The following is a 25,641-nucleotide window of genomic DNA, read 5'->3' on the forward strand; positions in this document are numbered from 1 at the left end:
GGTCCAGGACCGTGCCCGGGCGGGGGGGGTGTACATGGGGCTGATCCCGGGACAGGGCGACGCCCGGGGCGGGGGGGCAGGACGGATCCGAGCCCGGGTGAGGGGCAGCCGCGGGTCCCGCCGCCCGGGGCCGGCCCCCCGCAGCCCGCCGGAGCCCGGTGTCCCGCCCGGGTGGGCCGGGGTGGCGGTGACTCAGCCGGGAGAGGCGGGCGAGGAGGAGGAGGAGGAGGAGGAGGAGGAGGCGGGGGAGGAGGAGCAGCAACCGCCGCAGCCGCCGCCGAGCCGCTCACCTGCCCCGGCTCCGGCCCCGCCATGGCCCGCCGGGTCGCCGCCGTCCTCCTGCTCCTCGCCCTCGGCTGCCTCCTGGGCATCCTCCTGCTCTGCCTCGGCTCCGGGGACACGCGGGGCCCGCCGGGCTTCAAGGTGAGCGGGGTCGGCACCGGGGGCGCGGAGGGGGACGGGGGCAGCGGGCACCGGGAGCACCCTGGGCTGGGCGGCACCGGGGACGGGGGGGAGCCGCGCCCGGCAGCCCCGTCTGCGGGATGCGAGGCGCGGGAGGGCCTCGGGCACCCAGGGGATCCCCAGCGGCACGGGAGGCCGCCGGGGCCGGTGGGTCCCCGGGGCTGCGGGGTGGGGGTGGCAGGGCCCAGCAGCGAGCCCCCGCCCCCGGCTGCGGGGACACCCTGCCGCCCAGCCCCGGCGCCTCGGACCTGCGCTTGGCGAGAGGAATCTTTCGGACACACCGAAACACAGGGGCGGCGCGTCTGGATGTGCCCCCCCAGGCGAGAGCAGCCCTGGCAGCATCTGCGCCCGCGGCGCCGGCTGGGTGCCGGGCACCCCGCGCAGCCCGGCATCGCCCGCCGTTCCTGGGCTCTGTCCGCATCGCCCGGGCCAGCGCTGCCGGAGGAGAAATGCGCTGCCCTAGGAAAATGAGCTGCTTTTCTTTTTTTTTTTTTTTTTCTCTTTTGTAAATTCAGATGCTGAAAGAAGTTCCCAACCAATTTCTTGTTGGCCGAGTCCCCCAGTTGACTCTTTTGCAGCCTAAGTCTTTTGTTTTAAAAAAGTCTTTGGGTTTTTGTTAGGGTTTTTTCTTTTTTTTTTTTTTTTTGGTGACAGACCGAGCTATTCTGCGGGGAGCAGGCTCTTTGTCCTGGAAAATGGTTCATCCAAAACCCCCTTTTTCTCCTCCCAAGGAATTGTCTTGGAAACTTTCTGAGCCAGCCTGGATGCCAGATGTGCTGCCTTCTCTCCGGGTTTGTCAGATGTAATGAAGATTAGGTTGAGAGAACGAGCTGGCTTAGCCAAGATGGTACTCGCTGCTGTTAGTATAACTAGCAATGATTAACTCTTTCCCTGTGACACCTTTCTTTACCGTGCGTTGCCACATGCTGAGGCATATTGAGCAGTATCCATAGCTGGTTTCAAAATGGATTTTGTCTCTTTGGACACAGGGAATTCGACAGATTGGTGCTGAGACCCCTGTGTGCAGCACTTGGGTCAGCCTGGGAAGCCTTTTCTCCTCCCGGTTCCACGCCGGAGTTTTGCTTTGAAGCCAGGTGCATTCGCAGACATTTAATTTTTGAGCTTTTTTGTGCTTTTTCCCTCCCCAGGTGGTAGCACCTTCCAGTCTGCGGGCAGTGCTGCAGTTTGGGGCTGATAATCCCTGAACAATGATGTGGGTCCTGGCCCTACTCTGCCCGAGGCTGTGCCACTTGGCCCGGAGACTTGAGGTCTTGCGTTGTCCCTGGATGTGCCAAGTGCACGCGAGGTCCAGCGCGGTGTGTGTGTGGTGGTACACTGCCCACCCGAGCTCGGCACCGCTGCCACGGCGGTGCCCGTTCCCGTGGGGCTGACGCCAGGAAGGCACCAAGGGGTTTGCTTTTGCACGAAGCTCAGGGCTGTTCTGGGGATGCAAAGCTTTGTCTTAGTCTAACTCAGCCCAAAATACGCCAGCGGGATTTAGAGGAGGCTGGTCCTGCTGCGGGGGATGCCAGGCATGTCCTCCCCACCCGCCTGGGCAAGACATGGTCCTTGCTGGTTCAGCCGATGATAGCAGCAGCTGCTGGGCTGCACTGCTGAGCTGCAGCTCCATGTCTTCCCTTTCCAGCTTCTTTGCTTGGAATATTGCCCTAAAAATACCCTGCATTAGTTATCTTGCTGCCAGAGAGACTGATCCTGGGAGCCCGGTTATTCCCCTTCCCCCATGGGTCTGCAGCGGGGCTTACGGCCCCGCCGCCTGATGGCTCGGGGCTGTTGCCTTCTCCTGACAACCCTTTTTTTTATTTCTTTTGGCAAATCTCTTCACAGGCCGTTACAAAGCCTGCTGGGCTCTTCCCCTGCCAGCCATCCCAGTGGAGCTGCGGCTCCCATGGCGGGAAGGAAACTCATCGTAACCCACCACGGAGCCCCCGGGTCTCATTGCCCTTGTGGGAGGTGGGAGGTTGTGGGACCAGACTGAGCCCCTGCTGCACTGTGGGGCCACCCAGAAAGCCCGTGGGGTGGGGGGCCGGAGGCTCAGGCATGGCCGCGGAGGCGTGGTGCCGGGCTGCAGTGAGTTGGGCAGTTCTCAGCATTCCCCTCCGCCTCCCCCCCTGGGGTGCGGGAAGTTTCTGGGTAGAGCCAGGAGACCTGAGCACTACTTGTGTCTTTGTTGCCCTGGGGCCTTTGGGGACATCGCTGCCCCCTGTGTCCCCTCTGCAGGGGCCGTGGGACGGAGCAGCCCTGGCTTGGGCTGGGCTGAGCGATGCTGCGGTGGTGCAGAGCCAGCAGGGCCATGGGTGACCCAGGAGGCAGCGGGTCCGGGGGCAGCACGGGGACACCATCCCGGTGTGGGGCCACACCGAGGACCCCCATGTCCCCTGGCCCAGCGGCATCACCAGGGTCCGCTCGGGAGGTTCTGTTTTTAGAAAAATCCATCATTCCTGTGCCACCAGGAGATGCTGCGTTTGGGGACTGTCCTACGGGCTGGGGCCAGGGTGACAAACACGTGTGCGAGGCCCCACCAAGCCGTGGGGCGCCGGCAGTCGAGTGTGCCAGGGCAGATGAGAGGGATGATGGCAGGCAGCTGCTGGCGCGGGAGCGTGCCAGGGCATCCCTGTGTCCCTCCAGTCCTCATTTCCAGCCAGCTCGTTGGCAGGCATGGGACACACCGGCTGGAAGAGCTGAGGGCAGCGCTTACACTGCAAATCACTAACGAGATGGGCTTTCAGCCGCTTTTCTCCCTCCCCGGGCTTCTTGTCTGCAGGGCCCCTGCAGATGAGCTGCCTGTGACCCCGTGCAGCTGCGAGCCCCCGGCTCGGCCACGGCTCGAGCCCTCATGGCGGCTTGCTCTGCGGTGGGTGATGCGGTGGCTCCGATGCCCAGGCAGAGGGGCTGGGACAGGGACAGGGGCTGGGGCAGGAGCCGGGACAGGGGCTGGCACCATCGCAGCCCCGCTGTGGGTGACCCCATCCCTGATTCCTACGCGGGTGCTGGAGGTGTACGTGTACCCCCGGGTCTGGAGGAGGGAACGGGACCTCTCCTTCATCCCTGGGGACCCTCTTGGCTCTCCAGGTCTGCCTCGGCCCCTGGGTGCACGCATGCCTGTGCACGTGGCTTCCACCCCTGCCCACTGCCACCAGCGCTGCCGGGGAGGAGTTCCTCCGCGGGGACAGGCCTGGGTGCAAAACCCTGTGCCCCCCGGCAAAGGGGCAGAGGGGGCTGGCGTGAGGCTGTGGTGGCTCCTCTCACGCTGGCAGCCAGGGACCAAGCCGCGGCAGCAGCTGGCCGGGCGCCGGCACTCCCTGTGCCTGGCAGCGCCCGCTGCACTGCTGCGGTCCGTGTTGCCACATGTTGTTACCTTGCCCGGGCCCAAGCGCTGCCGCCTCCATCGCCGGGGCCAGGCCTCCGCTGCTCAGGGAGTCCCACAGACCGTCCCTCGCTCACGAGTCCTGGGGCTGCTGCCCATCTTTGCCACCTCGCGCCTGGCAGGGATGGGCTCTGCCCGCCCCGATGCCAGGGTCTGAGAGGAGAGACCCCCACCCCAACCTGCAGGCACTGGCAGCAAAGGGCACCTGCGTGGGGCAGATGGTTCTGCAACCTGTCACGACGGTGTCACTGTCACCCCACACATGACACCTCCCTGTGGGGCTCGCTCTGGGCGCGGAGCTGCTGCGCTTCCCTGGGCCCGAGCAGGCAGCGCTGCTGCTCCAGGCAGGCACCCGCGCGGGCGCACGTTCCCATGCACACCCACGCGCGCACACCCGCCGGAGTGCACGTCTGCGCAGACACGCGTGCACCCGTGTGCACGCAAACGGGTCAGCGCACCCGTGCGCGCGTGCCCCCCGCGCGTGTGGGGCATGTCCCTCCCCGCGCACCCCCACGCCGGGGTCTGCACACGAGTGCCCGTGTCCATGCACACATGCACACCTGCGGGCACACACGCCACGTGCACACACACACACACACGTGTGCACAGCCGTGCACGTGTGCACCTACAGGTGTGCACCCTCCGCAGTGCCACCCCCCCCGTGCCAGCTCTCCGTGGGGCTGGGAGCGGGGTCCAGCCGAGCCAGCCCTGGCGCAGGCAGGATCAAACCCCCCCGAACCAGGTCTCCCCCCACCACTGCAGCCTACATGGGGCTTCCCCTGCCCACCCCGGATCCAGCCGTGTGGCCACCTCTGCTCCTGCCTCGGGGTCGGTCTGTCACCCCCAGCTCTGCTCCCCTTGGGCCGTCCCCAACCCTGCAGCGTCGCACCGGGTGTCCCTGGTGCTACAGGTCACCCTCGTTCCCTCCTGCTCCGGCATTTCTTAGCCCCTGCCACCCCGCAGGGACCCCTGTCTCCAGCCTCATCCCCCTCCCTGGGCTGCAGCCCCCCCCATGTCACCCCGGGGCTGGAAACCGCTGCCGGGGTCCCAGCTGTGCTCAGCCTCGGGTTGGGGGATGACTTGTCCATTTGGGGACAGCGTTGTCACCCTGCTAGTGTTAATGTCACGCCACGTGGTACCTGGGGTGGCATGGAGCGGGTGTGGTGCCCTGCGAGGACACCGGGGACGTCTCCGTGGTGTGCGCAGGATGCGAGGGCACATGCGTGGCAGAGGTGGGCAGGGGGTCTGCTGCACCCTCCCTGGGGACCCCTCGCGGGGATGCCAGCACCCACTCGTGAGGGCTGGGACAGCGAAGAGGACATGCCAAGAGGACCATGGGGTGGGAGCTGGCGGTGACATGCCAGCGGCCGTTCCCTGAGACAGGCAGCTTCGCTGGGGCAGGCTCAGCATCCCTTATGGCTTGTGCCCGCAGGGTGGTTGCGCATCCGTCTGGGGGTGCAGGGGGTGTCCGCAGGGCCCCGGGGCAAGTGGGCGAGGCAGAGGGTGCTGTGGCAAGGAGGGACTGGGGGGACACACAGAGCCACAGGGTGCATGGCCCATGGCACACTGGGCAGAGGAGGGGACTGAGAGCCCCTCAAGGCTGCCCGGGGCACTGACCCCAGCACCCAGCCCAGAAATGGCCCAAACTCGGGATTCTGCTCCCCAGCTTTGTGCTTTGGAGCATCAGCTGAGGGGGGGAGGCAGTCAGAGCCCTCCTTCTCCTCTCTGCAGCGTTCAGCATCACCGGCAGCTGCTCCCCCACACCAGTGCCGTGGCACAGCAGCCCCAGTCTGTCCACAGACAGGGATTCTCCACTGGCTCATAGCTTTTGGCACAGAGCATGTGGCAAGCCGCTGACAGTGAAGGGGAGCCAGGGGAGGCTGGGGCACGAGGTGGTGTCACCCATTGGAAATGGTCCCCTGGGGGAACAGGGGGGTACTGCCATTGTGGGGCCACGGGTTCATGTGGGAATGGGGGCTGCCTCTAAGTGCAGACCCAAGAGGTCCCTGCCTGGGCCCTGACGTTTCATTTCTGCTGCCCGAGCTGGCCAAAACCCCACCCTGCAGCCACCCAGACTGTGGAGCGCGCTCTGTGGCTGGCGGGGATGGGGATGGGGACAGGGACAGGACCAGGGCACCCGCCAGGCAAGGCTGGGGTGGCCCCCCGGGTGCTGGGCCGGGAGAGGAGCCGCAGGCGGGCGCGGGCAGGGCAGGCAGCAGGCAGAGCCTTGGTACACGCCAGGTTTAAGCCTCGAGCGGTTTCACCCCAGAGATGCTCAACTGCTCCTCTCCCCCCCGCCACCTCCCCGAAATTGCAGCCTCTCCGGCAGCGAAGCAGCTCCAGCGGGGCACAGAGGGGGCCAGCGCAGGCACCCTGAGCCCACGGGGGACGGGAGGGGAGGCAGAAGGGTCTGACTGGGGGGGGGCTGAAGGCAGCACGGGGCAGCCCCTCCCTGGGAGCTGGGTAACCTTGTTTGGCAGGAGGGAGCGGGGTTATTTATAGCTGGAGAATGGCCGAGCCATACAAGGGCAGGAGGGACGGGGTGCCTGGCTGCCCTTCTTTGGCAAGCTGCATCCCTGAGGGGCCACTCCCAGGTGTCCCCCGTCGTCCCCCCGCTGGCCTCAGGGACCCATTGGCGTGGCTGAGCACAGGAGCCCACTGGCCAGGAGTGATGCTGCGGGGAGATGGGAGCAAGCGAAGGGGTGTGCGTGGTGGGGGGAGAGCCTGCCGGTCTGTGCTCAAGGAGGCAAGGGGGTCCCCGCGCCCAGGAAGCCGGAGTCCCTGTGCTGTGGCCAGCGGTGTCCCGTGGTGGCTGGTGTCCCTGGTGGGGCAGAGCACCCGCTCCCAGCCGCAGCCTGCGCAGAGCCTGTGCGGGCAGAGGTGGGCAAGGGCTGGGCTGAGCAGCGCGCGCGCCTCTGCCGCACGATGCTCCCGAAGCCGCCGGGGAGGGCACTGCCAGGGCAGGACCGGCTGGGCACAGTGTCGTTGAGCCCCAGCATCTTCCCTCGGGACGGGCTGGGGCAGCTGGGGGGGAGTCTCCTGCCTCCAGCCTGACCCGCTGCCTCCCCCCGCAGTATGGCATCGTGCTGGACGCCGGGTCCTCCCACACGGCCATGTTCATCTACAAGTGGCCTGCAGACAAGGAGAACGACACCGGGGTGGTCAGCGAGCACAGCATGTGTGATGTGGAGGGTAAGGGCCGTCCCAGAACATGGGAGCCGGTGGCTGGTGGCAGGGTCTGTCGGGTCCCCCGTGGGTAGGTCACCGTGATGGTGAGAACCCCCCCGCCATGCCCAGCTGCCTCCCTGCGTATTCCCCGGCGCAGGTGAGGTGGTGTTGTAAGGGGTCCAGCTCCGTTCCCAAAACCTCCCTCATTCCCCCCAAGGCTTGAAGCTGTGCACGCCTCTGGTTTATCTTTTCCTGGCATGCATCGAACCACCAGGAAACAATCCAGCTCCCTGCCTATCCCAGCGTGCGATGGTTTTCCACTCTCCATATAAGCAACCTTTGCCCGGCTGGCAGCCGGTGGGGGATGTGTCATGGGCAGGGAGATGTGGCTGGACTCTGGATGGCTCCATGCCCACAGAAACCTGCGGCACCTGCCTTTTGAATGGCCTGGGAAGGGCAAAGCTGCCCACTGAGCATCATCCCACCAAACACCCTCCCACCGAGCACCTTCTTACCACTCGCAGGGAGCAACACTGTTTCCTCTCCGCAGGTCCCGGCATCTCCAGCTACAGCTCCAACCCTCCAGCTGCCGGGACGAGCCTGGTGCACTGCCTGAACCAGGCTCTGAGAGATGTGCCCAAGGAGAAGCACGCCGGCACCCCGCTCTACCTGGGCGCCACGGCCGGCATGCGCCTGCTCAAGTGAGTGCCTGTTCTGGCCGGGCCAGCTGCCTGGTCTCAGACGCTGCTGGGGGGGGGCCCTGCCATGTCACCCTGCCATCTCGCCAGCCATGGCAGGGGTGGAGACGGTGAAGGACAACTATGATGTCTCCCCTTTGCCAGGCAAAGCTCCGAACCCTCCCAGCTGCCTGGCTCCATGTCCCTTGCAGAGGTGCAACTGCACAACCCTGCCTGAAAAGAGGCCAGCATGGGGCCGGCACCGGGCTAACACACCCAGGCTTTTTGGCTAGCCAGGAAGAAAGTCCCCCCTGTACCCATTGCCAGCCTGATGGGATGCAGTGAGAATAATTCCCCCCCGAAAGCCACACAGAGTCGGGAGTCGTGCCCCTTCTCGCTCGGGAGTGAGCACACCTCCATCCTTGCCGCCTGCCACCTCCTCCGGGAGAGACAAGGGGAATTAGCTGGGGGTTTTGGGGACACATCCCTACAGGTACCCGGGCGAGGACCCACCTACCTCCTGCCCCATGTGCCACGGTGGGGCTGGGCTCCGAGGGCCAGGCAGGCAGTGGAGTCTCCGCTGGTGGCACCCTGCCACCCTGCCACACTGTCCTCTTGCCTGCCCCGCAGCATTGCAAACCTGCAGGCTTCGGATGCCGTCCTCGGTGCCGTGGCCGCCACGCTGAAGTCTTACCCCTTTGATTTCCGGGGGGCAAAGATCCTGTCGGGTGAAGAGGAAGGGGTCTTCGGCTGGGTCACCGCAAACTACCTCCTGGAGAACTTCATCAAGGTGGGCAGGGGAGCGTGGCACCCAGCTGGGACGGCTGTGGTGGCCAGGCTGTCCCACGGCTCATCGCGTCCTTACGCCCGCTCCTGTCTTCCTTGCTCAGCGTGGCTGGCTCGGGGAATGGATCCAGCCCCAGAAGAAGACCCTGGGGGCCATGGACTTTGGGGGAGCTTCCACACAGATCACATTTGAAACCAGGGACACCATCGAAGACCCCAAAAATGAGGTGATGCTGAAGCTGTACGGCCAGGCGTACAAAGTGTACACCCACAGCTTCCTCTGCTACGGAAGGGACCAGGTCCTCAAGAGGCTGCTCTCAAAGCTCCTCCAGGTACCAGCATGTGCTCAACGGGGATGCCAGCTGTCATCACCCCGCAGTTGCCCCCTTCCCCTGGTGTTTATACAGGGGTGTCCCCCAGCCCTGGCTCTAGGAGACCCCTGCGGGGCCAGCTGCACACCTTTCCAAGCCAACTTTTGGATTTTGCCCCCTGACCCTCTCCCATGGTCTCAAGGCTTCCTCCCACCCCCTCCATAAGGTGTTGCACCCCTCGGCCAGAGCCAAGATGTCCCAAGTCATCTTGAGATGCTTGTGGCAACTGCCAGCTCTGCATCCCTCTGTCCAGGCTCCTCCGCATCTCTCCGGCAGGGAAATGGAGGCAGGCAGGCAGCGGTGCTGGGGCTGCCACATGGCACTGGGGAAGCCAGGCCTGTGCCATGGCTCACGCGTCCCACGTGTCACTTCTCTGGCAGGCTGAGCGCTACCAACCAACCGTCCACTATCCCTGCTGGCCCACGGGCTACGACAAGAGCCTGTCGCTGAGCAGTGTCTACGACAGCCCCTGCACGGAGAAGGAGAGGCCCAGCCTTGCCCTCAACACCACCGTCACTGTGGTCGGCACCGGGAATGGCAGCCTCTGTGCTCTGCACGTCAGCAAGCTCTTCGACTTCACCACCTGCTCCTTCTCCCACTGCTCCTTCGATGGCATTTTCCAGCCAGAGGTTTCGGGAAACTTCATCGTAAGTCCTGGCAGGGAGTGGGGTGATCTCCTGGCTGCTGGGTGGGCAGGTGTCCCCAGCCCCCCGGCATCGTGCGGCAGCAGAGCCAGACCCTTGGCTCTCCAAGGGCGGTTCCTTGTGCCCGCAACGCCCGTCAGGATGGCTGTTCGTGGTGAGAAGGTTTTGCTCCCAGCCTGTCCCACAGCTGCCTCCTTTCCTCTGTCAGGCCTTCTCTGCCTTCTTCTACACAGTGGACTTCATCCGGACAGTGATGGGAAGACCCGTGCACTTGCCCAATGACCTGAAGGATGCTGCCAAGACCATCTGTGCCACGAGCTGGAGCGAGGTGGGCTCCTCGGGCATGGTGGGGAGGAGAGGGCTGCTTTGTGTGGGGCATCACCCGGGCTCTGAGAGCAGCCCTTGGAGGCGGCTGAGTGTCCTGGGAGGGTGGGTGACAGCTCCCACCTGGGACAAGGAGAGTCTCAGGTGGGTATGGGCAGCACCTTGGCCAGCCTGAGGCAACCATGCAGAGTTTCAGGTCACAGAAACAAAGCTCGGGGAATGGATCCAGCCCCATAAGAAGACCCTGGGGGCCATGGACCCCTTTCCTCTGGCTGCTTGACCCCTTTTCCCCTGCTGGCTTGACCCCTTTTCTCTGTCTCCCCATGCATCCCACCCAGCTGCTCCAGAAAGCCCCTAAACTGGAGAAGAGACTGGCGGATTACTGCGCTGTCAGCATGTTCGTTTATTTGCTGACCACCAAAGGCTACAACTTCAACAACCATTCCTTCCCCAACATTGCCTTCCAGAAGAAGGTGGGTAACACCAGAGCATGTCCTCATGCCATGATGTCTGCTTGGAGTTAGGCCCAAAAGCCCTGCAGGAGAGATGATCCCACACCGAGAAAGCGCCAAGCAATATGAGGGAAGATCTCGGGGAACAGGGGCAGGATGGGACTCCCTTCCTTCTGGGTGATGCAAAAAAAAAAAAAAAGACCTGAGCTGGCTGTAGGATGGTCATGGAGTCAGGTCCTCCGGTCTTTCCTTGGCCCTTGAGACACCAGCCATCCCAAACAACTCTTTGCTCAGGCTTGTTGGGAAGTTAGCTCAGGGCAGGATCCCACAAGCCGTGACATGGGCAGTGAGATCAGGACTGGCCAGAGCAGACAAGATCCAGCTCCCATCGGATGAGCCCAGCTCAGCACAGGACGGTCATTTCTTCGTCTCTGGGCCAGCTGGACCCATGGGCAAGCAAGGGCTCAGGGTGCTGTGGACTCCCCCAGATCCCTCTCCTTCACTGGGTTGACACTGAGGTGGTCCCTGGGAAGTCCCTTGAGGCCCGTGGAGCTGGGTTGATCAGGGTGGTGACCATGCCATGCTCTTTCCACAGGCAGGAGAAACCTCCATCGGCTGGGCCCTGGGCTACATGTTGAACCTCACCAACATGATCCCAGCGGAGAAGCCCTCTTCCCACAAGAGCATGCTGTACAACTACTGGGTCATCCTCATCCTGCTCTTTGTGGTCACCACCCTGACGTCTCTGGGGACTGCCGTCTGCCTGCTCCGGCGCAGCAAGTCCAGCACAATCTAACGGCAGGGACAGGATGGGCCTTGTCTGCAGGACCCAGCACCATCCTTCCTGCTGGAGTCTCCATGGCCTGAACACTTGGGATGCAGCAAGTGCTCAGAGATGTCCTCCTCCATTACATGATGCTGCCTGTCCCAGAAGGAAAGCTTTCCCTTTTTGCCCTCCCCTTGCTTTCAAGCTGCAGAAAGGGGGTGGGGGTAGAAGAGGACCCTAACCCTGCAGGAGAATGGCCTAAAGGTTTCCCAGTGCTTCTCAGGGATGGACCCCTGAGCAGGCTTGGGATTTAGACATTCAGACCTGAGGCATCTTTCTGCCACCAGACCTGGGCTGGACTGGGCCAGTAAGTCCAGACAACAGCAGGATTTATGCTGATGTGCGTGGGGGGGTGGGGGGGGAATATTACGCTAGTCCTTATAGCTGGCCTCTCCAGCCTGTCCCTGGAGCACCAGCCCAGCCTCCGGGGGAGCTCTGGTCACCACCCAGAGCCCAGGCTGGCTTTCTGGCCCATGTACAGACCCCAGCGACCTTCCTGAGGGCCTGACCTTGGCCTGGACATCCACCAGCCATGGCACAGGGGCTTTGGGTAGAGGCTTAGCAACAACCAGACGTGGGGAGCAGGCAGCTTCCAGGTCCCGCTTCAGCAGCCAAACACGTTGCCTTCCCCATTCCCGTGGTTCCTAAGCCAGTCTCGCCTTTGCCACAGCCAGAGCCTCCTCCATCCCCCAGCAATGGCACCCAAAGCCCCCGTGGCTCCCTGGTGAGTGGCTGTACCAGCCCAGAGGCGATGGGCTCGCTGTGGGAGTGGGATTTGAGCCCTGCATTGCCCCACGCCAGGCAGCTGGGAGGATGTGCCTTCACTCCTGATTGAGCAAGAACGGAGACACGCAAACATGCAGAAGGTTTGGGTTTGTTTGGTTGGGGTTTTTTTATAACCAGAAATAAATCTTTGTAACCTCTTCTACGGCTCTGAGCTCGTACGCTCTGCTAGCCTGGAGAATCCCCCAAGACGGGCTTGAAACCTCACTCCAGACTCAGGCCCACTTGGAGGTGGAGGAGTTTCAACCAGCCGTGGTTGCGCAGTTGAGGTTTCCCAAGCGCAAGAGGCAGTCAGCCCAAAAGCGTAAGCAGGCAGCGCTCAGGCCGACTCTGCCCCGTGCATTCACCGCTGTGCTCACGGCCACAGCCTCCGTGCAAGGAACACGTGTGGGGAGGCTCTGCTCCCCAGAGACCGGGTCTGGTAGCCACGCAGGGCAGGAGAGCAGCCCGCAGGGTTGGCAATTTGTTCGTGCAGTCGCCGGCAGCTCAGAACCACCGTGGCACGCAGCCAGCCGCACGGGGCCAGTCCCCACTCATCAGCCCCACCTGGAAAGAGCCTCTCGCCCCGCCGCATCCCCCCGCACGCCCCAGGAGAGGAGCGGCTCCAGCGGGAGCTGCAGTTTCTCGCCACCCTCCTTGTTCTCACCGGCGGCACGAGCTCTGCTCCCCGCTCCGGCCGAGCTCCCGCTGCGCTGTGCTTGGCTTAACCCGCCCGTTCCCCACAGCCTCTTTGCTTTTATCTGGCCTGGTGGCTGCTCCCCATCTCTCTGCACAGCTCGAGTGCAATTCCAGTTCAGATGATGTCCTGAGGCCCCAAACCCAGTTTCCTCCCCAGGCCTCTCATCTCCCCAGCACAGGGACTCCCTCCCGTGGCGAGGCTCCGGGACGGTCTCCAGCTCTCACGCGGAAGGAGGCGTTTCTGGTCTCTGAAGCCGAAACGCTGCTGCTCTGCTCCAAGAAACCAGCTAGCTTCCAGAACCCAGGCTGGGTTTCCCCTCCTAAGAAATTCAGCTGCCCGTGAATCAGAGCTGGCCATCCACCAAGTGCAGCCGGTTTGCCCTAAGCATGATTTGGAGTCAGCCATTAGGAAAAAATGAAGTAAAAGAGGCCTTTTAATCTTCACATGTGCCCCTCTCGATGTGTGGGATTTGAGACAGTACCATTCCCTTGTCGCCTGGTTACGGACCCAGACGGAGAGTCTGGGACTGGGCGGGTGACGCGCCCCGAGAGCAAGGTGGGCACTGCACAGAGGGGCTCTGGGCACACGTGCACCCCTTTGGGGGGCAGAGAGGACATCCCCAGAGGCCGTGCAGCTGCAGGACTCGGCTCAGACCCGTTCCGGCGGGTGAGAAAAGCCTTGCTGCTGCAGGGGCAGGGACACTGTGTCTGGTTAGGCTCAAGAAAGAGAGCACACAGCAGCAGCTCTGCCCTCTCACAGCTTAGCCCAGACCCGTCCACGCCTGCAGTCACTTCACACCCAGTCAGACTGTGGGTGCCATGGCCTCAGAAGGACAAGAGCGCTCTGCTCCAACATTTACTGCAGAGGTTGGCTCAGGGTGACATTTACCACCTGCACCCCAGCTCTTCCTGTCCCACCATCAGCCTTTGCTTTGTCCACAACGAGCGCTTTCAGCTCGTGACTTTTATTGTGCCCCCCACGTGCGAAGTTTAGAGGCCACCTGGGAAGCAGCAATCCCTACGGTGCCTCCACCACACTCCCACTGCAGGATTGACTCATCCGAGCTCCCAGGCAGCGCTGCAGAGCCCACCAGGCTCACCGGCAGCGCAGGCAGCCTGGGCAGGCAGGAACGGGCGAAGCAGGACACAGGCATGGCGCGCTGTGCTCTGTTAGCTATTCCACAACGTCCCCGTACTTGTTCCTCCTCACCGGCGGTGCCACGCTCTCTCCGTCTTCTGGGCTGGGCAGATTTTCTGCAACAGAAAGAACATGCTCCCTGGACCCCCCGACTATCCCGGCATGTTTGCCAGGGCCGCGCAGAGAACCACAGAGCCCTGGTGAAGTGTTTAAAGCCTCTTCAGCTAGACCCAGCTTTGGGAGCTCATGGTACCAGTGGCAGAAAGAAGCAGCCGTGGAAACCACCCACTCCAGTTCTGCCCACTGGATGGAGCAACTGGGGCGTGAAGTGGTTTACTGCCTCCCCCTATCCCCTACCCTCTTCTTCCTCTTCCAGCAAACAAGCCCTTCATGCTAGCTCTTATGAATCCACAAAGCAGGCAGGGCAGCAGGCAGAAGTGAGCGCTCAAACCCAATGCCACCAGCCCTGCGCAGGTACCTGCAGCGCCGGTGGTGGACCGTGCTCTGCACGGGGAGACACAGGAGCCATGAGACCAAGGCAGGGAGCTCCGGCCGCCCTGGCACTGCTGCCACCCCAGCCCCTGCTCTCACCCCTCAGCTGCGGGGTGACAGTGTGGGACTTATATGGGGATTTTGGCAATGACGCAAAGAGTCACCAGCTTAATTACGAGGCAGAAACGGCAAATTGTTGCAGCAGGAAGAATCAGGCGCGACAAGCCCAGGGAAAGCAGCAGGGAGAGATGTGAACGTACCTGCAGGCTGAGACACCCTACCAGCCATGGCAAGCTCCTGTGGGGACTTGCCCGTCTCCAGGTAAATCCAGAAGTCGGAGCATTTCTGCGTCTCAGCTCTGGTTACCACGTAGCTGGCGAGGGACCCTGTGGCTAAAGAGACCAAGATGCTCCCAAGAGCGCCGGCAGCAATTTAGCCGGCATTTGCTAAGGGCAGTGGTGGGGAAAGCCACTGCCAGCTTCTGAGCTGCTGCAGCAGCCTGCGAGCTGTCCCTGAGCCCCTAAGGGCCATGGGGAGCAGGGATGCGACAGGAGCCAGGGGAGAAACCCCCCCCAGGACAAGGACAAACAGCCCTTCTGCCTGCAACTCGTCCTGCCCTGCGCGGAGCGGGATGTCTGGGCAGGGGCTGGGCCCCTCGCTCACCCCCGGCCAGCAGCAGGCTCCACTGCAGGCTGTACGGCAGCTTCTTGTTCACCAGCTTCTGCACGGCGAAGGCGGCTCCGCTGCCTGCCCAAACCCGGCCACCGGGGGCTGTTACCGGCACGGCCCCCACCCGCGCCACCCCCCACCCCCGCCCCCGGCGCTGGCTCCGGGGAGCGGCCGGGGGGAGCCGGACCAGGCCCTACCTGCCAGGAAGGCACCGATGCCCTTCATGAAGGCGTGGGACTGGCAGGCCGCGTACTGCTGCAGCGCCTGCAGGGACACACTCAGCGCGGGGCACCGGCCCCCGGTCCCCCCAGCCCCGGTCCTCCCGGCACCGGTCACGGTCCCCCCAGCCCCGGTCCCACCCCAGCCCCCAGTCCCCCCGGCACCGGCCCCCGGCCCCGCCGGCCGAGCGCACCGGGTGCTTGGCAGCCACGCTGTCCTCCACCCGCCGCAGCCCCAGGTTGACCATGGCGGTGCTGGCGGCTCCGGCACCGGGGAGGGCCCGCAACCCTCGCCCGCCCCTTCCGGCGCTGCCGCCATGGCGGAGCCGGCTGGGCCCTTCCACCTGCTGCAGGCCGGGCCGGGCCGGTACCTCTGCTACTGCCGGCCCGGCCCCGGCTCCGGCGGCACCGTCTAGTGAGTGCGGGGCGGGAAGCGGGGCCGGGGCCGGGCTGGGGCCGAGCGGCCCCGGCGCAGCCTGAGCCGCTGCCTCCCACAGTGTGACCGACGCGCTGGAGGTCTGGGCCGGGGAGCTCGGCGGCGGCCCGCCGCTGGACTGCGTACGTACCGGGGCTGGGGTCGGGGCCGGGGCCGGGGCCGGCCAGGCCGTTTCGGGACGTTCTCCTTCTCCTCCCCAGCGGTGCCCGCCGGAGGAGCACGGCGCGAAGCTGAGGTGGGTGCCGCGGCTGCCGGGAGCCGGGTCTCGGCCTCGGGGCCCCCCTCACCCTCTCCTCGCCCGCGCAGGGAGGCGCTGGGCCGCGGGGCCGCCGCGCTGAGCCTGGGCGAGGGGAAGGCCACGCTGCAGCTGCGGGAGGAGGCCCGGTGCTCGGCCCTGGAGCTCTTCAAGCTGCCCATCGCCGAGGCAAGGAGCCAGGTCCAGGCGCTGGTGTTCGGCATGGCGGGGCGTGTTGAGAGCCTGGAGAGACGCCTGGAAGGTCAGCGGGGGGCTTTGGGAGGGGGTAACGGCAGGGGGAGGGTGGGCAGCTCCCTGCCACCTTGGCGGTGTCACCCCCCCACCCACCCAAAGGTGCCCCGAGTGACCCGGCTCAGCCAGCAAAGGAGGAGGCTGTGCCTCCCTGGTCTTGTCCCGGTGGCTTCTCCCCCATGGCCCAGCGGGCTGGCCCCCAGGGCTGGGCGGCAGAGGTGCGGCCGCCTTTTTCTTATGCGGGATGGCCAGTTCCCAGAGCTGGCCAGGGTCTGCACCTGGCCGCCGCGGGCAGAAGAGATCCTGCGGGGGACCAGAGGACACAGTATTGTGTCTCTGCCCAGAAAAACAACCTTGTCCCCATGGCCAGCCACGCCATCACTTCTGCGTGTGGGAGTCTTACAGAGGACTCTCTGAGACATTCAAGGCCAGGCTGGATGAGGCTCTGAGCGACCTGATCTAGTTGAAGATGTCCCAGCTCACTGCCGGGGGGTTGGACTAGATGCCCTTTAGAGGTCCCTTCCAACCCTACACATTTTATGATTTTAGGGGCCTAGGAAGATGCTGGGGCAGCGGCAGCCAGGGTGGGAGTGCTGGGAGGAGAATGTGGCTCAGCTTGGCTGTGGAGGGGAGGGAGCTTGCTGGGGAGGCCAGGGGCGCTGCGTGCCACATTGGGATGTGTTGTCACAAGCTCTGGCTTCTGTCTCAGCAGCAGTGGAGATGCTGACGTCTTCCTACAGCCCTGAGAAGAACGCGGCCCGGAGCCAGCAGCTCTTCCTGCCAGGTAAGCAATTGCCAGGGGGCAACCTCCCCTGGTCCCGCTGCTTGTTTGCCTTCTCTTCCCTAGGAGGCTGCCGGTCCTGTGTCCATGTGCTCTCCAGGACACTCGGAGTCTCCTTGGCTGTGGCTGCTGTCAGTCACCCCGCTACTCCGGCGCCCTTCCTGGCACAGAAGGGACCAGGGCTTTTGGGGTGTCTGGGGTGCTCTGTGCTCAGGTGGGACGCTGGGCATTGCCAGGCAGGTTGCTCGCCAGCCTCTAGGAGGCGATCAGGCTTCACTGCCCTTCCAGACCGGGGGCCTTGGCAGGTCCGTGGTTCCCTGCTCCTTTGGGAGAGGAGACGGGGCTTGGCCCTTCCTCACCCGCCACAGGTGCTGGGCCAGCCTGGCTGGGCTGCTGGAGGCTGACCCTGGGCCTGGAGGGGTTTGCAGGGCTGCCAAAGCAACTGGCTGACCTTTTGCAATCCCCGTCCTGCCTGACCCTGACCGAGGCAGACCCCAGCCCCAGGAAGAACAGGGGGGCTGGCTCAGCTTTGCCGGCCAAGAGGAAGATCCCGGGAGAGTCTCTCATTAACCCTGGCTTCAAAAGGCAAGTGCTGCCCCCAGGCTCAGTGCTGGGGCTGTGCTGCGTGGAGATCCAGTGGCCTCTGCTCTGAAGCTGTGTGGGAGTAGCGTGTGGGGCTTTGGGCTGTGATGCTCCCTCCATCTCCTTCTAGCAAGAAGGCGCCATCTGGAGTGGCCTTCGAGGACTCCTGACCTGTGCTGTCCCATCCTCTGGTGACAGCCCGACCGGAGCCTTGTCAGCCGCGTGTGTGGAGGAGGATTCCCTGCACCCTGGGCCTTCTGAGCCCCTTGCGCCCAGGGAGGCGGATGGGGCAAGCAGGACCCAGAGGGCTGGAGCCAGCGCCTGGCAGGCCTCAGCGGGCAGCAGATCCTCAGCTGGTGCAGTGGCGGGGCCTTGGAGGGGGACAGACGGGGCAGGGGTGACAGAAGTGGTGGCTTTTTTCCCTGCTGGCAGGGGCCACCTCTCTACCTCACTTGCCATGAATTGGTGGGGTTTTATTTAAGAATTTTGTATCACCATGTAACAAAAAGTTTGCCTGTGCTTAACTTGTTGCCAATAAAGATGGTTTTAGCCAGTCGGTCTCTGGGGTCTGGGACAGCGCAGGTGTGTCGGTCCATTGTGCCCTTCTCTTGCTCAGGAGCCCTGTGGCTAATTCCAGCTGAACCCGGAGGGGCAGGAGCTCAGAGGAGTTCTCTTTCTTGCCGCCTTTGTGCCAGGGAGCTGGTGGGTGAGTGGTTAAAGCCTCCCCAGCCCCCTGGAGAGCTGGGAGAATGGGCCGGGTCCTTGCTAGGCGCTGGGAGAGGACTGTGAGGCTGGTGCTCAGTCCTGGGAGGGAGGAGGGCTGCTGGGGGGGCTGGTCACTCCAGACTCAGGCTTGTCTTGCTTGCGAAGCTTTTTATTGCTTTCCGTGAGCTCTGATACATGGCTTGGGCTTGCCCGGCTTCACCCCCATCCCTCTCCCAAATCTGCTCCTGAGAGCTTCCTAAGGGTGGGTTCGGGGGGGGGGGGGGAGCGCGGTGCCGTCCGCTCCCCTCACCCAGGGTGCTGGGGGCCAGGCTGTCTCCACCACCCGTGCCACCCCCCCCGGCTCCATTTCCAGGGCTCTGTGGGGCTGTGCTGGTTCCCCTCACTGGCGCAGCTCCTCGGGGGCATCCCGCGGTGCCTGGCACAGCCCTGCCTGGGGGTGCTCACCTGGCAGGTTGGCATGGTGTGCAGCGATGCCCACTGCAGTGCGCTGCCCTCTCTGTGCCCTGCAGCCCCCTGCTCTGGGCAGCTTTTCCTCCCCAGCCCCTGCCCTTGCCCTCAGCATCACGCACCGTTGGTACAGAGGGTGCCCTTGCGTCCGTCCTGATGCTTGAGGGACCGCAGGGCAGGTTGAAAGGGTCCTGGCCAGGCAGGAAGGGTGGCACAAGAGGTGAGAACGCGTTTACGAGCTCATCGCGACACAGATTGCTGCCGGCACCTCGGGCAGGGGTGCCAGCTGGGGGAATTTGGGTGCCAGGGGCACAGCTCATAGTCTCTGCTCTCCCGAGCGCATGCAGGCAGGACTGCGGCGGTCGCAGCAGGACCGGGGTGGGCGCTGGCCTGCTGCCCGACACTGGCCCTGCGCCCACCTGGGCGTGTGCCCGGCTCACTGCGGCGACCGGACCACGGAGCGATAGGCGTGTATGATCTCCTCGCTGTTGGGGCAGGTGTATTTGAACTCCTTGGTTTCGTTGGCGCTGTTGAGGTAGCGCCACACGCCCCGCAGGTCCTTGGGGATCCCGAAGCGGCGGTAATGCTGGCACACGACCTTCAGGCAGAAACAGGGTGAGCCCTTGCCCAGCCCTGTGTGCCCGTGGTGTGCCAAGAAGGGCCCTGTGGCTGGGCGGTGGCATTCATGGGCAGGAGCCAGCTATGAAGGGTGGCAGGGGGCAGGGGACATCCCTGGCGCTGCATGACATGAGGGCTGGCGCCCGGCAGCGGACACCGAGGGGAGTGAGATCTGTGGGAAGGCACCGAGCTGGGCAGGGGACATGGGGAGGGGGACACCGAGGTGACAGGGGGGTTGGCAAAGGAGCAGGGGGGGCGTTGCTGCAGTCACCCAGGGGGAGGTGAGAGCATGGGGCCGGCGGCATTGAGAAGCGAGGGCAAGGGGAAGGGCAGGCACTGGGATGCCCCCGCTCACCTGAACGATGTTGAGCTTGGGCAGCAGGTTGCAGTCGGCTAACGTGAGCTGGTCCCCGTCGAGGAAGCGGCGCCGGGAAGCCCGAAGGTGGGGGTCATGGGCCAGCTCGTACTCCAGCGGGGCGCTCAGGTACTCGTCCAGCTTCAGCAGGGCCCGCAGCAGGCTCCGCTGCAGCGCTGCGGGAGCGGGGCAGCGCCCCTGGGTCAGGGCACGGCCCCACGGCGGGCACGGGGCCCTGCAGCTCCGCCGTGGCCTCCTGCCAGCCTGTCCCCGTGCCCAGGCAGCGCCTGCCCATGCTCCCCCCGCCCTGCCCAGGCTGGCACCTGCCCCGGGGCCCTCCCAAGGGAGCCCTGGCGCTGCCACGCTGGACTGCGCGAGGAGCCTCAGTGCCTGCAGAGCCCCGGCTGTGGCCTGGAGCAGGGGAGGGCTGGAAGGGCTCAGGGTGACCTGGGCCTGGCTTCGGGGTGGTGACACCCGAGGGGTTGCATGGGGTGCCTCCCCCTCCCTCCCCAGCCCCCAGCTCCTCACCCTCATCCTGGGCAGGCACCGGGTTCTTGATGAAAGTGGAGAACTTGTGGAAGATGTCGTTCCCGGCCAGGCTCGACTCCCTGTACCGTGGGACCAGGCTGGGGAACCTGAAGGGACACGGGCACGGCTGAGGAAGGGGGCAAGCGCCGGCGGGCTCATGTGCTGCCTGCCCACCCCCACCCCCCGGCCTGTCCTGCCCCTCTTTGGCCCCTTGCCCCCTCTTGGGTCAGTGCCAGCCACTGACATGGGGGGGCCCAGCTTGTCCTCCAGGAAGTCCTCGATGGTGACGGTGTCGGTCTTGGGCTCGTCATTGTAGAGCAGAACAGGCAGCTGGGCACCTGGCGCGAAGCCCTTCAGCACGTCCAGCGCCCTGCAGGAGACGGGGACAGACACTGATGGCCGGCAGTGCCCAGGGCTCTGCCCGGCACCGTCTGTGTGTACGAGGGGGTACCCCCCCACCACCCCTCACCGCCTCCCAGGCTGCTCCTGCCTCAGTGTGTGCCCATGGCAGCTCTGCCCTGGAAAATGCCCGCCAACCTCCCTCAGGCAGCGGCGGGCAGCTGGGGCGGTACAACAGGCTCTGTGCATCCCACAGCGCCCACCCTTCACGGCCCCTTCCCAAGGCTTTGGGGACCCACCCCCCTCAACCCCCCCCCATCAGTGTGCCAGGGCAAGGCTGTTCCCCCCACCCCCGGCCTGTTGCCCTGGCCCCAGGGCTGGTAGCCCCTTGGGTGGCGGGATGACGACCACTCACCTCTTCACATCCACGGTGGTGAGGGTGAAGGGCACCCCTTTGAGCAGCAGCACCATGAAGAGCCGCTGGCAGAAGGGGCAGTGGCCCACGCTCTCCCCATCCTCGCTTGCCTGCGGGCAGAGAGGGAGAGCTCAGCTGCCCCTTCGCCCCACCATGGCCACAGAGGGGGCAGCGCTGGCCAGGCCCCCCCCACCCAGTGGGTGCAGGGCAAGGGTGGCAGGGCACATGTCACCCCTCCCTGGCCAAGCCCGGGCTGGCGAACAGCGCTGGTGATCCATGGCACCTGCTGCGCCGGGCAGGGTGCCGGCCCCCGCCTGCTCCTGGGGCCTCCGTGCTCCACCCCAGCAGCCTGCGTGGCACGGTGGGTGCTGGCCCCGGCAACCCCCAGGGGACTGCGGAGCCCCAGGCTGCCCCAGCCCTGCAGCACCGAGGGGGGCTGGGGCTTAGGGGCAGCAATGGCAGTGGCACCGGGGGCAGCGTGGCACTGGGCACCGGGGGTGGCTGTGGCAGGGGACAGCCCAGCATGGCAAGGATTGTGCCGGTGGAACGTGGTGGCAATGCTGATGGCTCTGTCACCCCCCCCAGGCGTGATCCCAGGCGGGCCCTGTCCTGCCCTGTGCAGCCGGACAAACTGCCCTGGCCGGGCAGCGCCTCGGACGGGCCCGGCCGATGCTGCCATGGCCAGGCTGCTAGGCAGGGGGTCCTGGCGTGAAGCGGGGGGCACCCCAGGGTGAGCACCCACAGCCCCTCCATGCCACGGGGCAGGCAGCAGCGCGCTGTGCCCTGCAGAAGAGCCCCGAGCTGCCCTCCGCCTGCCCTCCGCCTGCCCAGGGCCCCGCAGCTGGGCACTGTGGCGGGCAGGGGTTACCCCAGCCCAGCAATGGCGGGGCAGCAGCCAGAGGTTCCCCCCCGGCCCCCATCACCCCCCCTCACCTTGACGAAGAGCTGGATTTGGGGTTTCTCGGCCATGCTGGGTGGCGGCTGCTGGCGGAGCGGTGGCTGTGGCGCAGGTGCTGGTGCCGGGAGCCGCGGCCCCTCCCAGCCCACATTCCTCCCCGGGGTGCACCCGCTCCCACCCACGCCTGGCCCCACGGTGCGGCTGGGGACGCCCTGCCGTGGGGCCCCGGCCACCGCTGCTGCCGCCAGCCCGCGTCCAGCAAGGGCGGCCCGCAGCAGCGCCAGCTCCTGCCTGCGCCCTGCGGGGCCTCACGCCCCCCCAGCCGGTCCCACCACCCACCCTGGAAGATGCCAAGCGCTGGGTACCGCCCTGTGTTGTGCCCAGCTCCCTTTGCCCATGCGCCCCCACCCCGGGGCACTGTGAAACAACCCCCCCCCCCCCCCGCCCAGCCCTTGCCCAGCCCAGTCCCCCCCAGAGCGCCCAGTCCTGGTGCTCCTGCCCGCCAGCCAGCACGCAGCCTCGCTGGCTCCAGTTATTTTTTATTTAAAACGATCATTATTTTCACATTTCATCTTTTTTTTGTTTCTTTTGCTAGCAATGTACAGGCTCCTCCAAGGCGTCCCCACCCCTCGGGGTGCCCTGTGCCCGAGGCTGTGTGTGGCATCGGCGCTGTGCCCGTGGCTGGTGGCCAAGGACGTGCAGAGGGAGGTGAGGCGAGAAGCGGGGCCCAACTCAACGAAGCGAATAGTGTTAAGGCAGCGGCCACCCCCACCCCCGCCCCGGGATGACACCCTCCCGCTCCCACCTCGCTGCCACCCTCGGGCACTCCATGCCCTCAGTGGAGTCTGTGCCTGGGCAGCCCCGAGCCCGGGGCAGGGAGGCCACCGCGGCCACCCAGGCTGTGCAGGCACACCGCGCTGGGGACACGCATCTCCATTGACCATCGAAAGCCACTGGGCACGGGGATGGGGGCACGGCAGCGGGTGGGGACAGCTCTGCGGATGGGAGGCTGGGGGCTCTGTGCCCGGGGTGCGGGTGCCCTCCCCGGAGCCCAGGGCAGCGGGATGGACGCGGGGTGAGGACGAAGCCCTGGCCGGAGCACAGAGCATTGCACCGTGCCCACACTGGGGTGCACCGAGGGTGCCACCACCAGGGTCACAACTGAGAACCCAAAGGTGACACTGTCCCCTCCCTGGTGGCAAATGGCTAACCCTGAGCTGGCTCGTCCCCCAGCACCCACCTGGGAAGGCAGAGCGTGCCCAGCAAGGGAGCAGGGGGCCAGCCCGGGTGGTGGGTGCCCACCCATGCCCTCCACCCCAGGACCACCCAGTTTCCAGTATGCCGTTAAAAAAAATATGGTCTGAAAAATCTGAAAATAGAGCTTATCTCCCCCCAATTTTTCCCCTATTGAAAATACCGTATATTGTATCACAATCTATAGCAGGTGGCATACCAGACCGGTGAGACCAGGAGGCACGGGGACAGTGGAGGGTCAGCTGCCACCTGGGACTCTCCCTGCTCCTGTGCCCTCGAATGGGGCCAGGGCTGGCCCAAACCCGCCTCCTTCTGCACCGTGCTGCCCCGTGGCAGCGAGCCGGGGTGCCTGGGGCTGCCCACTTGCCAGCGGGCAGGAGCCGGCCCGAGGCCTCCAGCCGAGCCTGTGCCAGGGCGGCAGAAAGGGCAGCAGGGATGCAACGGGAGCAGCCCAGCCCTGGGCGCTCCTGGGAAGGACAGGGGGGCTGTGCACGTCCACCTCAGGGGCCTGCCAAAGCCTGGGACACCCACGGGATGGCTGAGGGGGGACAGCATCACATGCCGCGCTGTCACCCTCCTCTGGGCACAGCTGCGGGCTGGGGGGGTGCTGCTGGGCTGCGGGTGCTGGGCACAGCCCCCGCGGGTGACAAGGTGGCAGGACCCTCTGCAGAAAGGAGGGGCACTGCTGGCTGAGGGGGTGCCCGCTGCCAGCCCTGGTGACATTGCCGGCCCTGGTGACGCTGCCAGCCCCACCACCGCGGTCCATCCTGCCCTTCCCACCACGCCGGGCCCCACTGACAGGTTGTGCCAGCGCCCAGCTGGGCTGCCTTGTCCTCGTACCTCAAAGCCACCGCACTCCCAGCTTCAAAAGCCATCCTGGGCCTCTCCCAGTAGCACCAGTGACCAACAATAAGAAACCAGTGCAGGTGGCTCCTGTGTGGGGCCAGATGCAGAGCAACGGAGTGACAGGGCAAGGGGGAAAAGCAGGGGGACACAGCAGAAAGGTGGCACAGCCGCAGCGTTGCCCAGCCGTGGGGGAAGCGGGCGGCGAGGGCAGGCAGGAGGCAGGGTGAGGGGCTCTGGGAGGAGGGACGTGGTTGGGGGCAGAGGGGAGAAACAGCTGGTGCCAGCATGTGAAATACCCTGTGAAATACCCCTCTGCCCCACCACGTGCCCCTCTACAGGGGCACCGCTGCCCGGCCCCGGGGATGGTGGAGAGTGCCTGGCGTGGCAGGGCTGGGGAGGCCGGACCCCTCGGCTGGCAGCAGTGGGGCAGGCAGGACGCAGCCGTGGGCCCCGTCTCAGGCAGGCTGGAGGTGGCCGGTGACATCCCGTCAGTGACGGAAATCAATCGTGGGTGAAGCACCAGAGCTCCTGCCCCCACGGCGCTGGCCCCCGAGCCCTCCACCGTGCCAGGGGCAAGCGCCAAGCCAGGGGTATGGGAACAAGGCGAAAGCAGCCGTCCTTCCTCTGTCCCTGCCAGGGCTGGGCCTGGGGGGTGCCGGTGCTCAGGGAGGGGGGGGTCCCCACGGCTGAGGGTTCCCCAGCTGGGTGCAACATGGGTGTCCAACCAAAGGCACCACTCACAGGCCTCGTCCCCACCACAGAGTGTGCGGGGGCAGTGGCGCTGGCACCAAGCCGTGTCCTTCTCTTTGCAGTCTCTGTCCGTTGGCACGTGCTGGCTGGACAAGCTGGCCCGGGATGGTGGCCCCCGGTACCAGGCAGTGAGACTGTCCCGGAGCTGAAGGCCATCCGGCAGGCAGTGGCTGTCCAGGCCAGCGCTGCCCCTGCCCTGTCCTCCCTGGCACGCGCCTCCAGCCGCGGCAGCTCCGCTCGACGGGGCCAAGGGAGGGGAGAGGCCAAGAGGGTTCGGTGGCTTCACAGCCGGGGACGGTGGCTGCCCCCGGGGTCTCAGCACAGCGTGTCCGTGTTGAAGGAGAGCTGAGCCTGCGGGCAGAGACGGGCAGGGCTGAGGGGCTGGGCCGGGCAGGGGCTGTCCGCTCTGCCCAGCACACCCAGCGCTGCTGGGGCCGGGGTCTGGCCTGGGGGGGAGAGCGGCCCCCCTCCCAGAGAGCCCTCCCGCGTCCCCTCCATTGGATGAGACCCGGTGCCGTGGCACCCAGCCCCAGCGCCCTGGGCAGGGACACAGCTGGGACCAGGGACGCCACAGATCCGGGGACAACCTCTCACCCTCTCCTCCTCAAAGCTGATGAGGCCTTCGTCATCGGTCTCCAGGTCCTCCTGCTCCTCCACCACGAGGGCTCGCAGCTCCGTGGGGGCGGTGCGGGGGCGCAGCAGGCTCAGCACGCGCTCCAGGGGCGACTGCAGGGCGCAGCTGGGGCTGGTCTCCTGCTGCTCCAGGTTGTCGCTCTGCTTCTTGGCAAAATTCACAAACACCTGGGGAGAAAGGGGGAGGAGGCTGCGAGGGACCCCTTTGCGAAAGGGGGAAGAAGGTGTTTGCTCACGAGCCAGGGGGGCTCTTTGACCGAGCTTTAAACTAGGGGGCTATTACCCGGCTTGCTCGTGACAAGCCGAGGGATGATGCTCCAAGGTCTGAGGGATGGGTCACTAGCGAAGGCCCTGAGCCTGTTGCTCCGAGATGCGCTGGGTACGCTGCAGCACACTCAGAGTCTCATGGGGACGAGGCAGCGGCTCCTGAGGCAACGGGAACCGGGGGGGTCACCGATAAAACACCCCAGAGG

The 25,641-nt window shown here is 65.4% G+C and overlaps 4 protein-coding genes across 6 annotated transcripts in view; 1 reads left to right on the forward strand and 3 right to left on the reverse strand.

Annotated features, from left to right (window-relative positions):
• Positions 1 to 222: 222 nt before the first annotated feature.
• ENTPD2 (ectonucleoside triphosphate diphosphohydrolase 2) lies at positions 223 to 12,019 on the forward strand. Its single transcript, XM_074608516.1, has 9 exons — positions 223 to 423; positions 6,922 to 7,039; positions 7,566 to 7,716; positions 8,323 to 8,482; positions 8,583 to 8,810; positions 9,230 to 9,496; positions 9,702 to 9,821; positions 10,156 to 10,290; positions 10,865 to 12,019. Exons 1-9 carry the CDS (start codon positions 313 to 315, stop codon positions 11,063 to 11,065), a joined length of 1,491 nt encoding a protein of 496 aa, XP_074464617.1. The 5' UTR covers positions 223 to 312; the 3' UTR covers positions 11,066 to 12,019.
• Positions 12,020 to 13,505: 1,486 nt separating this feature from the next.
• TMEM141 (transmembrane protein 141) lies at positions 13,506 to 15,999 on the reverse strand. 2 transcript variants are annotated; one of them, XR_012590017.1, is made up of 5 exons: positions 15,640 to 15,999; positions 15,053 to 15,119; positions 14,850 to 14,933; positions 14,447 to 14,578; positions 13,506 to 13,810 (listed from the first exon to the last, which is right to left on the reverse strand). XR_012590017.1 is itself a non-coding variant. In XM_074608519.1 (5 exons), exons 1-5 carry the CDS (start codon positions 15,319 to 15,321, stop codon positions 13,731 to 13,733), a joined length of 417 nt encoding a protein of 138 aa, XP_074464620.1. In that variant the 5' UTR covers positions 15,322 to 15,364; the 3' UTR covers positions 13,506 to 13,730. The 2 variants fall into 2 exon arrangements, 1 of the variants encoding a protein (XP_074464620.1); XM_074608519.1 differs by lacking the exon at positions 15,640 to 15,999 and adding an exon at positions 15,268 to 15,364.
• A 1,819-nt stretch (positions 16,000 to 17,818) lies between these two features.
• Positions 17,819 to 22,056, reverse strand: CLIC3 (chloride intracellular channel 3). The gene is made up of 6 exons (XM_074608517.1): positions 21,721 to 22,056; positions 20,788 to 20,897; positions 20,278 to 20,403; positions 20,034 to 20,140; positions 19,506 to 19,681; positions 17,819 to 19,130 (listed from the first exon to the last, which is right to left on the reverse strand). Exons 1-6 carry the CDS (start codon positions 21,754 to 21,756, stop codon positions 18,969 to 18,971), a joined length of 717 nt encoding a protein of 238 aa, XP_074464618.1. The 5' UTR covers positions 21,757 to 22,056; the 3' UTR covers positions 17,819 to 18,968.
• A 156-nt stretch (positions 22,057 to 22,212) lies between these two features.
• The window catches only part of ABCA2 (ATP binding cassette subfamily A member 2), a 39,180-nt gene continuing 35,751 nt past the window's right edge, over positions 22,213 to 25,641 (reverse strand). For both annotated transcript variants that reach the window (XM_074608391.1, XM_074608390.1), the window contains exons 48-49: positions 25,130 to 25,336; positions 22,213 to 24,886 (exon numbers count right to left, since the gene is read on the reverse strand). In XM_074608391.1, the coding sequence (XP_074464492.1) occupies positions 24,851 to 24,886; positions 25,130 to 25,336 (243 nt within the window). In that variant the 3' untranslated portion in view covers positions 22,213 to 24,850. The remainder of the gene's footprint in view (positions 24,887 to 25,129; positions 25,337 to 25,641) is intronic.

This window comes from Larus michahellis, chromosome 15 (assembly GCF_964199755.1).
Source record: "Larus michahellis chromosome 15, bLarMic1.1, whole genome shotgun sequence".
Taxonomy (NCBI): domain Eukaryota; kingdom Metazoa; phylum Chordata; class Aves; order Charadriiformes; family Laridae; genus Larus; species Larus michahellis.